At 60.1% G+C, this 15,044-nt stretch overlaps 1 protein-coding gene across 8 annotated transcripts in view; it reads left to right on the forward strand.

Moving 5' to 3' along the window:
- Positions 1–15,044, forward strand: part of MPRIP (myosin phosphatase Rho interacting protein) — a 129,148-nt gene that overhangs the window by 95,483 nt on the left and 18,621 nt on the right. For all 8 annotated transcript variants that reach the window (XR_003791900.1, XM_029211431.1, XM_029211430.1 and 5 more), the window contains 7 exons: positions 499–603; positions 2,114–2,170; positions 3,211–3,279; positions 5,633–5,722; positions 9,632–9,741; positions 12,084–12,639; positions 14,230–14,346. Coding sequence is in view for 7 of the 8 variants with exons in the window: in XM_029211431.1 (XP_029067264.1) it covers positions 499–603; positions 2,114–2,170; positions 3,211–3,279; positions 5,633–5,722; positions 9,632–9,741; positions 12,084–12,639; positions 14,230–14,346 (1,104 nt within the window). In the remaining variant the exon portion in view is untranslated. The remainder of the gene's footprint in view (positions 1–498; positions 604–2,113; positions 2,171–3,210; positions 3,280–5,632; positions 5,723–9,631; positions 9,742–12,083; positions 12,640–14,229; positions 14,347–15,044) is intronic.

A 15,044-nucleotide genomic window follows, 5' to 3' on the forward strand; every position in this document is an offset into this window, starting at 1 on the left:
TTTTCCTTCCTCTCTCTTTCGGGTGGTGGCCACAGCCCCAGTTTCTCTCCGCCCAGTCCCCAAGGTGGATTCCACTTCTGAAACCCACCTCTCCTGGGCCACCCGCCTCTCGTGGCCCCCCTGAGTCTGCCCTCCGTCTTCCTCCTGTTCTCTCTGGGCTCAGAGGGGCCCTAGTGCTCACTGCACAGAGCCCAGCGTCTTCCCTCTGTGACCCCACGAGGCCCGGGGAGGACGGGGGCCAGGAGAGCCACGTGGCTGGTGCGTCTGCAAGAAAAGGCTGCTCTCCCACCAGGGTGGCTCGGCCCCGGCCGCGGGCAGCTGGAGGCGTGGGACTAGGAGTCTGGGCGCAGGTCCTGTCCTCACGGGCAGAGGTGCTGAGGGAGCCCAGACGGCAGAGTGCCCCCTCCTCGTCCAGAACATGGCCCTGCAGCCCGGCCCTCCCGCGGCTCCGGCTGCCCAGGGGCTGGCTGGTGCTGACGGGGCTGCTCTCTGCCACAGGACCTCCCCAGCGAAGCTCCTCTCCCGGACGCCTCGGCCTCCCCCCTGTCTCCACACCGAAGAGCCAAGTCACTGGACAGGAGGTCCACGGAGCCCTCCCTGACGGTGAGCCCGGGCGCCCGCGCTCCGAGGCCTGGAGACGCTGCTCCTGCTGCTTCTGTCCCCTGGGCTCTTTGCTGCTGCTGCCTGTGCCTCCGCGCTGGCGTCCCTTCTGTGCACGGGCCCTCACGTCCGTGCGTGGGAAGCAGGTGCCGTGTTTCTGCCCCTTCTCTGGGCTGCGTGGGCATCCTGAGCTCTGAGGTCCCCAGCGGAGGAGGCCACCTGGCCAGAGCAGCGGAATTCTGGCTCGGGGGAATCAGGGCCACAGGACGAACCTCCGTTCTTCTTGTTTTGGGTGTTTGTTTCTGTGACATTTTGGAGTCGGGAGCCCCCCTCTTGCTGGGCACTTGTCTTGTTCGTGGGGTCACCACGGAGGGAGCCCAGCCTTTGCTCCAGGGCATGGGAGCCGTAGCCATCGGGTGCAGGTAGGGAGTGGTCAGGCGGGTCGAGCGGGCCCGTCGCTCCCTCGGGGAGCCCCGAGTGGCAGGCCAGCATCCCAGGAGTGAGGACAGCTGGCAGCTGTATGGGCCCTTCTCTGCTTTGTCCTCAGCCTTCCGAGGAGCCTGGGGCTGATGCCGCCCCTCCCAGGCGTGGGGCCTCCAGCGGCAACCTGACTTGGAGCCGTGGGGCCAGGGTGGAGGCTTTCTTGCCTGGAGTCTGGGTTTCGCTCGCGGGTTTGGAGCAGAGGCTCCAGGACGCGTGTGGCTGATGGGTGTCCCACTACGTGGCATGTGTTCTCTTAAACCCTCCTTGGGTCCTTGGAATATAAAAAGATGTCACAGCCCCGTTCTGGTCGTGATGGCTGTAGAAGAGCACATGGGCCGAGGGGAGCAGTGGGCCACATCTCTTTCCACACTGGCCTTGCCTGCGCCCCGATGTGTGACACAAGCCAGGCCCAGGGGGCTGCCTGCCTGCGGCCCTCAAGGTGCTCTCAGGCTGCTCCTCAGGCTCTGGCGCACAGGTGCCAGAGGGAACAGCAGGGACAGTGCCCCGTTCAGTGCCTGGGGTCCTGGCTCTGCTTCTTGTAGGGAAACGGAGACTCAGACTCATCTTGGCAGGTCAGTGGCCTGAGGGTCTTGGCAGGCTTGCTGCTGTGTCTTGCTTCACACCGGGCGTGGTCTCTGCTCTCAGTCTTCCTGTGGCCTCTGTGAGAACTTCTCAGCTCTCCTTTCAGCCATCGCTGCACAGCTTCCCTCCACGCGAAATGCCGGGTGACTCTGTCTGGGCCGTTCTTCTCTGCCTTCCGGGCGGCCCTGCAGGCGCAGCAGTCAGGCAGCCCCACTTGTGCTGCTCACGGGGTGAGGGGGCGTCGCCCTCCTCGAAGACGTGCGTCCGGGGAGCAGCTCTGGCAGCCCCTGCCAGGGTGAGGGGCCATGGGGGCTCCTCTGGCAGGTGGATAAGCCCCTTTCCGGGGCCCCCTCATTGGGGGAGAGACAGCTGCCTTGTCAGTCACCCTTTACCCAGAACTGGGACACTGCTGCTTTCCTCTCAACTGTTCTTTTTTTTCCTTTCTTAGCCCGACCTGCTGAACTTCAAGAAGGGCTGGCTGACCAGGCAGTATGAAGATGGCCAGGTGAGTGGCCAGAGCTGCTGTGGTCCCTGAGGCGCCGGGGAGCAGGCGTGAGGTTCAGCTGGCCTTGTCCCTGCGGGTGTATGAGCGCTGGCCCTGTTCCCCGCCTCCAGCACACCCCCTCATCTTGGGGACCAGGGTCGTGGCCGAGACCCCATCTCCTCAGAACTGGGGGTGCAGTGGGCGTGGGGGCCGCCGGCCTGCCCGCTGCCAGCGCAGGGAGTGTTCTCCTGCTCCCGATGGGGTCTCAGCATCAGGCCTGGGGACGTGCTGCAGCACTGGCTCCCCACCTGGTGACCTTTCCCAGAAGTTTCCCGAGAGCCCAGGCTTCCCCAGGACAGGAGGGCCTTCGAGGGCCTTCTGGTTGTGGGATGGAGCCAGTAGCCAGGGTGCAGTCGCGGCTCTGCGGGGAGCAGTGGACTTGAGCAGGAAGATCGAGCCATTCGTGGCTGCTGGGGTGGAGGCCAGGCCTCCCAGGAGGCAGGAGGATGAGCCTGCGGGTCCCACCGAGAGGCCCGTAGAGTCCCCTCCCCGCTTCCTGAGTGACCGTGCCCAAATGCCCTCTTCTCTCTCTACCACATCAATCCCCTTGGCCCTGCCTGGAGCCTCGAGCCTCCCCGCCTTGCTCCTCACAGTGAAGATTTGGGAGGCCAGCTGGTTGGGTTGCTCCTGCTGGCGGCAGGTGGGCGCCCCTCTGGTTAGCCAGGGGGTGGCCGTGGCTTGCAGGTGGCCTCCTTTTGGCTCTGGGGGCCCAGCCCCTATCTGGAGCCGCAGCCCCGCTCAGCAGCCACGCCTCTGCGGGTGGAGCACACGCAGCCTGTGGCCCACCACAGCTGTCCGCACCGCCTCGTCGCCGGGGAGAGGTTGTGTGCGCGTGGCTGCCCATGGCCCGAGTGGAGTCCTGTGTGTGTCTGCCCCCAGCGGGAGGGGCCGCCTGCCCTCTGCGTTACCTGTGCCCAGTGAGGTGCCCCAGGACCCTGGCTGTTGGGTGCCTCAGAGCGGGAAGTGTGGGAGTTGAGTCTTGGTTTTCCCTTCTCTTTCAGTGGAAGAAACACTGGTTTGTCCTTGCTGATCAAAGCCTGAGGTTCTACAGGGACTCGGTGGCTGAGGAGGTGAGTGTCTCAGCTCCGTTCCTCTGCAGGGACAGGGGAGGTCCAGGTGGCACTGCTGTTCCTGGGCCAGAGTCCCCTCCGGGTGGACGGGGAGCCCAGTCCAGATCTGCAGAGGAGTCTGATGTCCCCGGGGCTGGTTCCTGCTGGAAAGCGGGCTCTCTAGGCCCTGCTTTCGGCACCCAGGTACGGGGGTTTCAGTGGCTTTCCTTGTCTGTGTTCTTTGAAGAACACTGAAAGACGTCTTGTTTTAAAACTCAGGGTGAGTGGTTTTGTTCTTTCTATACAGAGATCTTGTGGTGAATTGAGTCTTTAAAGAACTGAACTAAATTTTGCCCCTTGTTTTCTGGACAAGGATGGGACGTGGCAGGTGAACTTGGCCAGCCTGGTTGAGAGTCCTGATTCCACGGTCGAACACCAAACAGAAGGGGCTCTTTTTTTCTTCACCTACAAAAAAAATCATCTATTTTGAGCAACTTGGAAGTCTGTTTCTGCACCTTTTCCCTTGCATTCCACTCCAGGAGTCCTTCAGATATACTCCCACATGTGAAGAAAGAGATGTGTTCCATGTCAGTGGTTCCTGCGCTTCTGTAACAGCAGGAGATCTGAAAGAACCTAAATGTCTAACGCTAGGGGCTGCTTATATACCCTGACACTAAGTTCTGTCTGGACTGCAGTGGAAGGACGTTAGTGACACAAGCACAGATGTAGAGCAGTGTGGGTGGTGGGTCTCTGGGGGAGCCTAAAGTCAGGGGCCACAGGAGCATGGGTGTTTGGCTGTTCTCAGAGCGTGGTCTGTGGACCCCTGGAGACCCGTTCAGGGATTCTTCTGTAACAAAAATAGTGTCATAAAACTGTGATGCCATTTCCTTTTTCCATTGTGTTGGCCTTTGCACTGATGGGTGCCTCAGCCTGGTCATGCTGCAGGAGCAGTGGCTGGCCCCGTGCATCCTTCACCGCCACGCACTGTGAAGTTACAGAAAGGGCCTTAACAGAGCAGGAAAGGTGCCCCCTTCGGTAATACTCTGTGATGTGAGGTGGGAGGTTGGCAGAGGTTGCTCCTGCTGCTTGTCCAGGTGTGACGGCCGTCCCGGGGGAGCACTCGCCCGCTGCCTGCGCTGCCCGCCCCGCCGGCCACCTCTCCTCGCGGCCCACCGCCTCTGCCTGAATGTACGACGCACAAGTGCTCGCTCGGTTTGGGTGTTTGGCAGACGTTTTATTAAAAATGAACCAAGTGAGTCTCTTCCTTCAAGGAAAATGACCGACAGAATTGTTACCAGTGATTCAGTTTGAGCTTCCAAGCAAAACTGGAACTTTGGAAAACTTGTGTTCACCATCACTAACTTGACAGTCTCCCCCGAGCTTACAGACTCTCCTGACTGAACAGGTGGTGATAATAACAAATGTAGTGTTTGCTCCTGTACAAGGAAACGTCAGTGTCTGGGGGCTCTTCCAGAGGACGAGACAGTGTCACCAGATCATGTGGGGGTGAAAGACCCCCTCAAGGAGCAGGGTAGAACCATGGGTTCTAATGCAGCAGAGGACAGAAAGCATCCCCTTCGCAGTTCACCTTCAAGAAACTACCACTTGTCAAAGGAGAACAGCCACAACTGTCTTTTTGAAAAGACTGTTAAAATTCACTTCCCTTTTCCAGTCCCGTGTCTGTGTGAGGCCAGACCGTCTTCATATGCTTCAACCAAGACATGTCAACAGGGCTTCCCTGGTGGCGCAGTGGTTGAGAGCCCGCCTGCCGATGCAGGGGACGCGGGTTCGTGCCCCGGTCCAGGAAGATCCCACGTGCCGCGGAGCAGCTGGACCCGTGAGCCATGGCCGCTGAGCCTGCGCGTCCGGAGCCTGTGCTCCGCAACGGGAGAGGCCACAACAGTGAGAGGCCCGCGTACCGCCAAAAAAAAAAACCAAAAAAAAAACATGTCAACAAACAGACTTGAGTGCAGAGACGGGTGTGAGAACCCAGCTGTCCTTGGAAGTGAAGCATTAAAGAGAGTTGCAAAAATCTCTTGCTGTTTTTTTTAAATGATACTTTTTGTTAAAAAATGAAATGGGTTTGTGTACTTCAATGCATAAATTTTTTTTCAATTTTTTTCCTAATTTCTAATAAGGCAGATATCATCCGTAGGTACAACCCACATAAAGCGAAGCTCTTTGGCACCATCAATTTTTAGGAGTGTAAAGGAGGTTTGAGAACCACGGGCATGGGATGTCTTTGGCAGGATGTGTGAAAAATGGTGGTGTGGATGCTTCTAGGTGGTGTGGGGTAGGCAGCGCCCTGCCTGTGAGCATGTACAGTTCACGGGGCACTGGCCTTTACTTTCTAAATCCCTCATTTTCTCCGCAGGCGGCCGACTTGGATGGGGAGATAGACTTGTCTACATGTTATGATGTCACGGAGTACCCAGTGCAGAGAAACTATGGCTTCCAGATCCATGTGAGCTGGGTGGGGTTTGCAGGGAGGCTGAGTGCAAGGGTGGGGCCGTGGGGCCATGGGGCCTGACCAGCTGGTGCCTCATCCTGTCCCTTCCTCTGCCCTGGAGCTCCTCACCCCACCCCCAATCTGTGGTCTCAGCAAAAATTAAGACATTAGCATCTTTCTCTCAAGGCTGTCTAAAAGGGTTTTTTTACCAAAGGTTCTTTCTTTTTCTCCCATTTTTTAAACGCTGGAGTTCGGGCCAGTTGGAAGGTTGTGGGACGTGGGAAGTTAGAGTGAAAGTGTTGAGTTCTTAACTCTCAGGGTGCTGGGTTTTTATGCACTTGCTCTGTCCTTCATTCATCCACTTACCCACTCACTGGAGTCCTTTCTCCCCACAATCTTGTGAAGGCCTCCCAACGAGCAAAGCATTGCCCCGTCCTCAAAAAAATAATCTGATTGGACAGATGAAACAGTCCTCACTGGCCATGTCATCAAAGCTCGGGGTTCAAGGGCTGCTCAGAGGTAGCCAGGCTCGTGGTGAGGGCACCGGCCCCCGGCTACCGTGTCTGCCCTCACTCTGATGCCACCTGTAAGTCTGAGGGTGCCCCAGACCACCCTCACATTTGATAATTTGCCAGAAGGACTCAACAGAACACAGGAAAACACCGTACTTAGGACTGTAGATTTATTTTAGCAGAGGGATACAGATTGGTACCAGCCCAAGGAAGCAACGTGTGGCGAACTGAACAGGAGGGCCCTAAATGAAGCTCTCGTGCCCTTGGGGACGTGTTTCCCTCTTGGCGCTGACGTGTGATGACACGCAGAGCTTCCAACATGGGAAGCTCGCCCAAGCTTCAGGCCTGGTGCCAGGCCCAAGCCTCTGTGTCCAGAGTTTTTATAGAGGCTTCATAACTGATCAACTGAACTACTGTCCACATGGTCAAATGCAAGTGCCAGCCCCCTCTCCCCCAGAGCCTGGCTGATGTCACATGGCCAGAGCCCCAGCCCTTCACCGCATGGCTGGTCCTTCTGGTCTGGCTAGCCCCACTGTGCATCACAAGGGCACAGGGCAAAGGCCAGACCTCCCTTGGGGAAAGCTAATTCTTCCCCCATGAGAGCCTTAGGCGTGCAATAGGAACCAAGTGGCCTGACAGCTGTCACACTGGGGCTCCCCGGCTGGGACTCCTGCAGCGTCACCTTCTGACATTTGGGCCCAGAGACTCAGCTGTATCTCTGGATTCAGCCTAGATGCAGCATGTGGCAATGACTAATATTAACCAAACTCAGAGGAGTGAGTTCAGATCTGAAGGCCAATGAATTCATTAAAAGGAAAAATCCAGCCCCCAGTCCACCAGGCTGCAGGACATCTGTGGGGGGCACCAAGTCATAGCTGAAGGTGGCGCCAATCTGATGGCCCGTGCCGTCCCACCGTGATGCCCTTCTGCCCCTCGTCCCTTTAGGAGGAAAAGATATGCTCAGTGAGCTAGACCTCTAGCCTCCTCTCTGTGGACAGATTTGGGGACGGTGCCAAGTTCTGGCATTGTGGGCTGCACGCTGAGGGGCCCCCCCATCTTTTTTTTTTTTTTTTTAATTTATTTTTGGTTGCGTTGCTGTGCGCAGACTTTCTCTAGTTGCGGCGAGCGGGCTTCTTATGGCAGTGGCTTCTCTTGTTGTGGAGCATGGGCTCTAGGCACGCAGGCTTCAGTAGTTGTGGCTTGCGGGCTCTGGAGCGCAGGCTCAGTAGTTGTGGTGCACGGGCTCAGTTGCTCCATGGCATGTGGGATCTTCCCGGACCAGGGCTTGAACCCGTGTCCCCTGCGTTGGCAGGCGGGATTCCTAACCACTGTGCCACCAGGGAAGCCTCTCACCTCCCCCATCTTGGAGGGCAGGCTTCTCTGGGCAGGGCACCCTGGGGGTATGCGTCCATTCCCATCACTGAGCAGGTTACATCATCATGTTCTAGGGTCACTTTCTGTGCAGTAAGGCCGTGACCTGGGACTCTCCTGGTCACAGATGGGGCGTTTCTGAGCCACCTGTGCTCCCTGGCTGATGTCGTCCAGCAGCCTGACCCCTCGTCACTTTACCTGGGTGGGGGGCAGTGAGCTTATGAGTTCTGGGGCTTTCTCATGAGCCCCGTGGACTGGGAGTTCTAAGTCGGGAGAGATGGCACCCAGCACGGGAGGCCAGCTTCCTGGAGGGACTCGGCCTGGGTCACTAGGGAGCTTTAGGATCTCGAGGGGCAAAGCTGTCCCTGGCCTGGCCACCAGACCTGGTGGCATCTACCAGGGGGCTGAGTGCAAAAGCTGGCGGGGTGGCATGGGGAAGCCCTGAGTGCTGAGTTGAGAGTCAGCCTTGCCCCGAGCTGTGGAAAGCACCGGAATGTGGAGGCAGCTGAGTGTCTGTGAGACGCATCTGGTGGGGCAGCAGGGACGGGAGGCCAGGTGTCTGGCAAGTGCGGGGCGCCCGGGAGAGGGAGGGGCAGGGTCAAGGGCTGGAGACCCAGAGTGCGGCGAGCCGTGTGCGGGAGTTGGCGGAGCCTGCAGCGTCCTGGCCCGTGGTGCGTTTGAGGCCGAGATGGGCCCTCTGAGACCGGTAGACAAGCAGCCAGCGTGTGGGCCTGGGGCCGGGAGAGAGCTCGTGGCGGCTGAGAACTGAGGTTGTGGGAGAAGGTGGCCGAGGTCACGCTCCATAAACAGCACACCAGGAGCAGGAGGCAGCTGGGGGGGCCAGCACTTCAGGGAGCCCGGAGGCCACGCCCCACCCTCCCACCCCGGTTGGCCTGCGTTGGGGGGAACCGGAGGGAGAGAGGAGTGGACGTGGGTGGTGGGCTGTGGTCTAGGTGGGGCGTCAGGCGGGGTCTGGGGTGGGCCGAGGTCACCCCGTGCTGTGCTGTGCTCTGCAGTGCCCTGATGCTCTCTTAGTTTTGGCCCCTGGCCATGCCAGCTCCTGTCCCGAACCCATCTTGCTAACAGTGTCTTCCCATCAGCTGTTTTGCTGACGTCTCGTGGGTCCATTTATGAGTAGCCTGAGCAGCTTGAAGAGTTCTGATCCCCTCACTTCTGTAAGACAGGAGCCCATGGGCTCAGAGGCAGGGGAGTGGACTCTGTGCAGCCACCACCCACATCCCCACCCGCATCCCCACCCCTCCTCAGCTTTGCTGGAGCCGCGTGGGCCGCTCAGGGCCACAGGGACTGTGTCTCCAGGCCACTCATCACCCCCTGCCCATGCTGCCCCCTCCTGTGATGTCCTTCATCTTGACTGGCATCCCACCAATTCACCCAAGTGTGTGGGGGGGTCCAGGGATTGTCCTTGAGGTGCCCCCCCCACACAAGCCTGTCAGTGCTGCACTGTGCATGCCACCTCCTCCACCTCTCTGAAGCCCCTCTCATCACCTGAACAACCAGCCCGGCCGCCCAGCAGGTCTCCCTGCCCCTCCTCAGCCCACCAGACACAGCCCCCATCGGGCCCCAGCCACCACTGAGCCTCGTGCCTGCCACTCCTATCCCCGGTCACCCTGTGAGCCTGTCGTGCGTGGTTGCACGCCCCAGGCCCACTCCCTCCACCTGGGTCATGCACCCCTTCCCCGTCCACTCGCCCACCCTCCCTAGCCCTGCCACGCCCTGGCCCCTTCCCGCTGCTCCCCGCACGCATGTTCTCCTTCCTTCCAGTCTGCGAGCTCCTTAAAGAGCAGGGAGTGTCAGCAAAAGTAAAGGCCTGCTGGGTCCCGTGGGGAGGGGACGCCCGGGTTAGCCACAGCCATGACAGTGTTCGCGGCTTTGCTCTCTCCTTTGCCCTCCAGCTCTGTTCATCCTGAGCGGGGCACATACCACACTCCTGGGACGGCCACCTGGCCGCCAGCCTCCCTGCGGGGCCTTCTTCAGGGGTGGGGAGGTGCCAGTCACTGCTAACTCCTCGTCTTCTGTGTAGACAAAGGAGGGCGCCTTCACCCTCTCTGCTATGACATCTGGAATCCGGCGGAATTGGATCCAGACCATCATGAAGCACGTCCACCCGATCTCTGCCCCAGACGTGACAAGGTGAGCCGGTAGGGTGCCCGAGGGGGCCCAGCACAGCCTTCCCGCCCCCGTCCTTCAGTCCGCTGCCCACTCACTCTCCACTTGGCCTCCTGGGTTTTCTGCCTCAGGTTACCCTTCCCCCTCAGGCCTGGCCGGCGGGAGAAGCTCCCCGGGGCCCGGGCACTGAGCCACGGCTGGGTGAGGGCGGCTCCAGATGCCGCATTCATAGGCCACCTTAGCGTTTCCTTTTCTTGATCCTTCTGCCTCACTCCTGAATCTGCTGGATTTCCGTGCAGCTGTGACAAAGCTCTCTTTGCATCTCTTGGTGCTGGAGGCCAAAGTTGGGAAACTGTTCCCCGTGTCAACATCCATGCTTCATAAACCTCGTGATTCGCCCCACACCTTCCTCCTCCTGCCCTGATGGTTAGAAACCTGAAGTTTTCATTTTACAAAAAGCAGAGAAGCTCCCCGTGTGTGGCTGGTGCTGTGATGTCGAGAACTCTGCCGCCCTGATCCTCACGGCTTTGGCGCCTTCGCCAGTTCTGAGAGCCTCTTGCTTGCGGTTTTCGGTCCGGTCGTTTAAATGCTTCTTGAGTGACTCTCTTGTGTTGGAGGTTGCGCCCAGGGGGCGACCCTGGTGCCCACGGAGCGCTCCTTGGCCTAGGGCGGCCTCACACCTTGGTCAAGTTCTGGCCTCCTTGCTAGTGACCTGCACCTCTTTGAACAAGAAGGCAGGGAGGGACCCTAAATGGAGGACTCTTCTCTCTAGTCCTTCCGTCCTGTGTTGTCTGTTCGATTGTTTGTTCATTCCTTCATTTATTGCACGGACAGAATACCTGGTTGTTCCCGAGTCTCTACGACCAGAAGCAGAGACCAAAGCTCTTTCCGGGTACTTTGAGGAGGCTGCATGCGGTGGGTCGGGGCCCGGCTGGGGTTCGTTAGCCTTGGGATGTCGCAGGTGTGTGGCTCTGGCCTCAGGGCAGGAAGGATGCGCTCAGGCGACACATGGCTTGGGAGAGGCGCCTCCCCTCCGTGTTGGGGCCACAGCCCACGGGGACAGTGTCCCCCTGATGAGCAGTGTACTCCAGGGTCAGCCGCCTCACAGCCGGGGTGCTTGCCTCACCCAGTTTGTTCCGTGTGGGCTTTTATACTTTGAGGAAAAGATGGATTTTTTCAGTGCAGCAAGGCCGTGCCCCGGGAAAGTTACTGGAAACAGGTGCAGATGTCAGAAGTGTGGGTTGGAGCTGCGCACCGCGGCCCCCGGTGTGCAGTCTGGTGGGAGTCGCAGGGGCTTCTCCTGCGGATAGAGGTGGGTCCGGCTTGTTGTGTCATCCTAACGGCTCCTGCAGTCCGAGGCCTGGGCCAGCTCTCAGTTCAGTGGCGTTGTTGAAAAGGTCCGCTCTGGAGAAACTGTGTGCAAGCGTGTGGTCTTGACTTGGAAGCTCCCAGGGCCGCCTCCCGGGACAGGGAGGATGCTGCTTCTGCAGGCTCCCTTCTCTTTGGCCACCTTTCAAACACAGGTGCTCCCTGGAGTCCCCAAGGCCCAGCCCTCGCCGCGCTGGGGGTCTTCCCACCCTGTTTTGAGGGCTTGGGCGGGACCAGAGGCCACTTGGCTCGGGCCAGGGTCGCAGGCTCTTGTCCTTGGAGCCCGGAGACCTCTGCCTCGGACGGCGACAACCAGTGCCCTACAGCACCCTGCCCGGGGACCTCCGCTGTGGGGCAGGTGGGGGGAGGCGCATCCAGCTGCTGGGCAGGCAGAGGTGCCCTCGAGTGTCCTGCTTCCTGCTCACCTCTGCCCCGGGTGGGCCACCAAGTCCTCTCAAGTCCTGTTCAGTGAGCCCCTGCCTGGTGCCGGCTCGTGGGTGCCACCTGGGCCATCGAGCTCACTGGCCCACAGGTGGTCCCAGGGCCATCACTCTGATCTGTCTGTCACGCCAGCCACTTAAAACACAGACCTGACCGTGTTACTTACCTGCTTATTAAAAACCCATGAGCCTTTCGAGGGAAGCGGTTGTTGGTCTCGCTTGTTCCGTCACCGCCAGCCCAGTGCCTGCGTGCCGTGGGGTCTACCTCCCACGTGGCCTTGTGTGGGTGTGGCCGTGCCCGGCGCAGCCTGAAGGGGCTCGCGGCCCCCCCATTATCATCCTGCGGGAGACCTCTGGGCCGTTGTCTGCGGCTCCTTTTCTGCCGTCACCACTCAGTGCCACTTGGGGTTCCCTCCACAGACGTGTCAGTGAGTCAAGGCAGAGTCTCCCCCTTCCTTGTGGGAGCCACAGCCGCGTAGAAAAAGGCATGTGGTGACAGCAGGGAGCTGGGCCCTGTCGCCGGGAGCCCCGCCTGACCAACTGTCTCCCCCGCCCCAGCTCGCTGCCGCAGGGCAAAGACCGGAGCAGCTCCCCCTCGGAGACGAGGCTGCGGGAGAAGCAGGACGGGGAGCCCGGGGAGCCAGACCCCGAGCAGAAGCGGAGCCGGGCCCGTGAGCGCAGGCGGGAGGGCCGCTCCAAGACCTTCGACTGGGCCGAGTTCCGACCCATCCAGCAGGCCCTGGCCCAGCAGAGAGCCGGCGCCCCGGGGCCTGCCACCACACGGCCCGAGGCGGAGCCTGGCGAGCTGGAGAGGGAGCGTGCGCGGCGGCGGGAGGAACGGCGCAAGCGCTTTGGGGCGGTGGACGCGGCTGACGGGCCCAGCGTCGACGACACGGCCTTGCGCATGGAGGTCGACCGGGGCCCGGGGCCGCCCGCGACCGCCGACCTCAGGACCCAGAACGTGCACGTGGAGATCGAGCAGCGGTGGCATCAGGTGGAGACCACCCCTCTCCGGGAGGAGAAACAAGTGCCCATCGCCCCCCTGCACTTGTCCTCTGAGGATGGAAGCGACCGACTGTCCACTCCCGAGCTGACCTCTGTGCTGGAGAAGGAGGTAATGGCCGGGCGGCATGGGCAGGGCGGCTCCGTGCAGCCACCTTCCCCGGCACCCGCTGTGCCTAACCCGCCCCAGGGACTTGCAGGCCCTCAGGCAGACAGACACGCGACAGGCCCCCCTCCCCCCCCCCCCCCCCCGCCTCCTCGCCGAGCGCAGTGCAGGCCTGAGGCATGCTGGGGTGGGGGGTGGCAGAGAGGGCACCGGGCCCTTCTGGAGACCAGAGGAGCGGCGCTGACACTGAGAGCCAGAGGTGCCAGAGATGAGGCGGGTGGGCTGCAGGCCAGGTGGGGCCTCGTCTGCCCTGCTTCCGCCACGCACTAGAGGCTGGGGGCAGAAGAGGCATGTGAACAGAGATAGCTTTCTGTCTGGACTGGGCAGCCCTGCGACCCTCAGTGAGACCTGATGGGTGCGGGGCAGGCAGCAGGAGGCGGGGCTGATTCTAGATATTGGGGGCAGGACGGGCCTGCTGGGGGGCCTGGCACGAGCCTCCTCCAGATGCAGAGGTGGGTGAGCAGTCCCTGCACTTGGTAACGTGACATTTCCCTTCATGAGGAAGCGCCCAGAAGTCAAATCTGCAGAAGGTGGGCCGTGGGTTTGTGAGTCTGAGCAGAGGTGCCAAGGCCAAGGAGGTGGAGTTCCACCTGCCTCTCAGGAGTCCTCAAGGATGCGATTTACGTGTGCGCTTGACTTGGGTGGCTAACGAAATCACAGCTTGGCCACTGGCCTGCCTTTACTTCTCGTCCTCTTCTTATCTGGTTAGGTTCACGAGGCTGACGTTTATCACTAGCATCAACACTTGGATTTTTTCCCAGTTTTTTCCATTTTCTACGCCTGTTAATACAGTAATAGAGGCAAGATGTGGAAAAGTAACAGTTCAAACTCACGTTGCTCTAAACAGCCAAAACGAGCCTGCAAGTCAGCAGGCCACACACTGGACCCTGAGTTTGTTTCAGACGGCAGGGTCTGAAAACCAAGGTCCACGTGCTGGTCAGCACAGTCTGCTGCACGCCCAGCTCCCTGCTTGCCACGGCCCAGCAGCTGGGCACGTAGGCAACGTTCCAGAGAGGGGCAGGTGGGTGACGGCTGGATTCACAGCCAGTGACAGCAAGAGTGTGAAGCAGCTCAATTCTTGAGGACCTCTTCTCACAAACAGAATTTTATATGAAATCCATTGTATGCAACTGGTCAAACAGGGTTTCCCCAGAAGCCAAGGTCGAGCCTGGTGTGAGGCCTGCCCTGGGGCAGCACGGGCGTGCTTGGCCACGCTGAGGACACCCAAAGGACCCAGTGGGCAGTCTTCCCTCTGACAGGGGCACGAAGACCTCATTTCCTGGTGGGGTCTGCACCTGGTGGATCCTCAGGCAGGTGTGGAGCTTACGTGGCTGCCCAGGTTGATTCACAGCTTGAGCTGGAACCTTGGGTGAACCTGACGAGCACATCCACCCAGGTGTGGCCGCCTGCAAGGCCCTCGGAGGCGCCACTGAGCTCCAGCCCAGCTGGAATTGGGCACACCACCGAGCGCCCGTGCCGTGCTGCTGCTCCTGTTACCGCCATTTTGCTTAAAAACGTGTGTCTTTTTGCCAACAGTTGGAGCAGAGCCAGAAGGAGGCCTCAGACCTTCTAGAGCAGAACCGGCTGCTGCAGGACCAGCTGAGGGTGGCTCTGGGCCGGGAGCAGAGCGCCCGGGAGGGCTATGTGCTGCAGGTAGGGCTGCGGGGCCGCCACGGCCCTCCAGGCGCCCTCGGGCTTCAGTGTGCAGGACCCAGGCAGGCTAGGAACGTGCAAAACCGAGGGCCAGGCCTCTGGACGCCTGTGCCACTGGAGCGGGCTCCCTGGGCAGTGGGGCTGCCTGGGTCTCCTCCTTGTGCAACAAGTTGGAGGATCTGCCTGAGCCCTCTACGTCGAAGGGTTTTTTAGATGTTTTCAATAGTAGTCTTTCTCTTTGGCTTCCAAAGAGTCCAATATATATTTATTATCAACATCACATGTTTGCATGTTGTTTCTAACTTTTTTCACAATGGCAGCATTAGTCCCATTTTACAAATTTAAGAACTTGAGTAACAGCCACATGCCTCCTTTTATGGCCAAGCCCATGGCAGAGCTAGAACTGGTTCCCTGCCCCTGACCGTGTCTGTACCACACCTACAAGGCAGCCTGGGACTGTTACCACTAGCCTAGTGGCCCATTTCTTACTTTCTGCCTAGGCTGAAGTTTGAGGGGGAAACATGGCCACCCAGCCCTGAGCCAGCCTGCCCAGTGGTGTGGAGGGGAGGGAGGACAGCAGCCTGAGTCCTGAGCTGAGAGTCCAAACCTAGCGTCTTCTTGCAGAGGCCTCTGTGCCAGAGTGCCGCCCCCCCGCCCCCCCCCACCATGCAGCAGCGGGCATGCCACAGGCATCTTGC

Source organism: Monodon monoceros, unplaced genomic scaffold (assembly GCF_005190385.1).
Source record: "Monodon monoceros isolate NGI ecotype Baffin Bay Population unplaced genomic scaffold, NGI_Narwhal_1 Super_Scaffold_9, whole genome shotgun sequence".
NCBI classification, from domain to species: Eukaryota; Metazoa; Chordata; class Mammalia; order Artiodactyla; family Monodontidae; genus Monodon; species Monodon monoceros.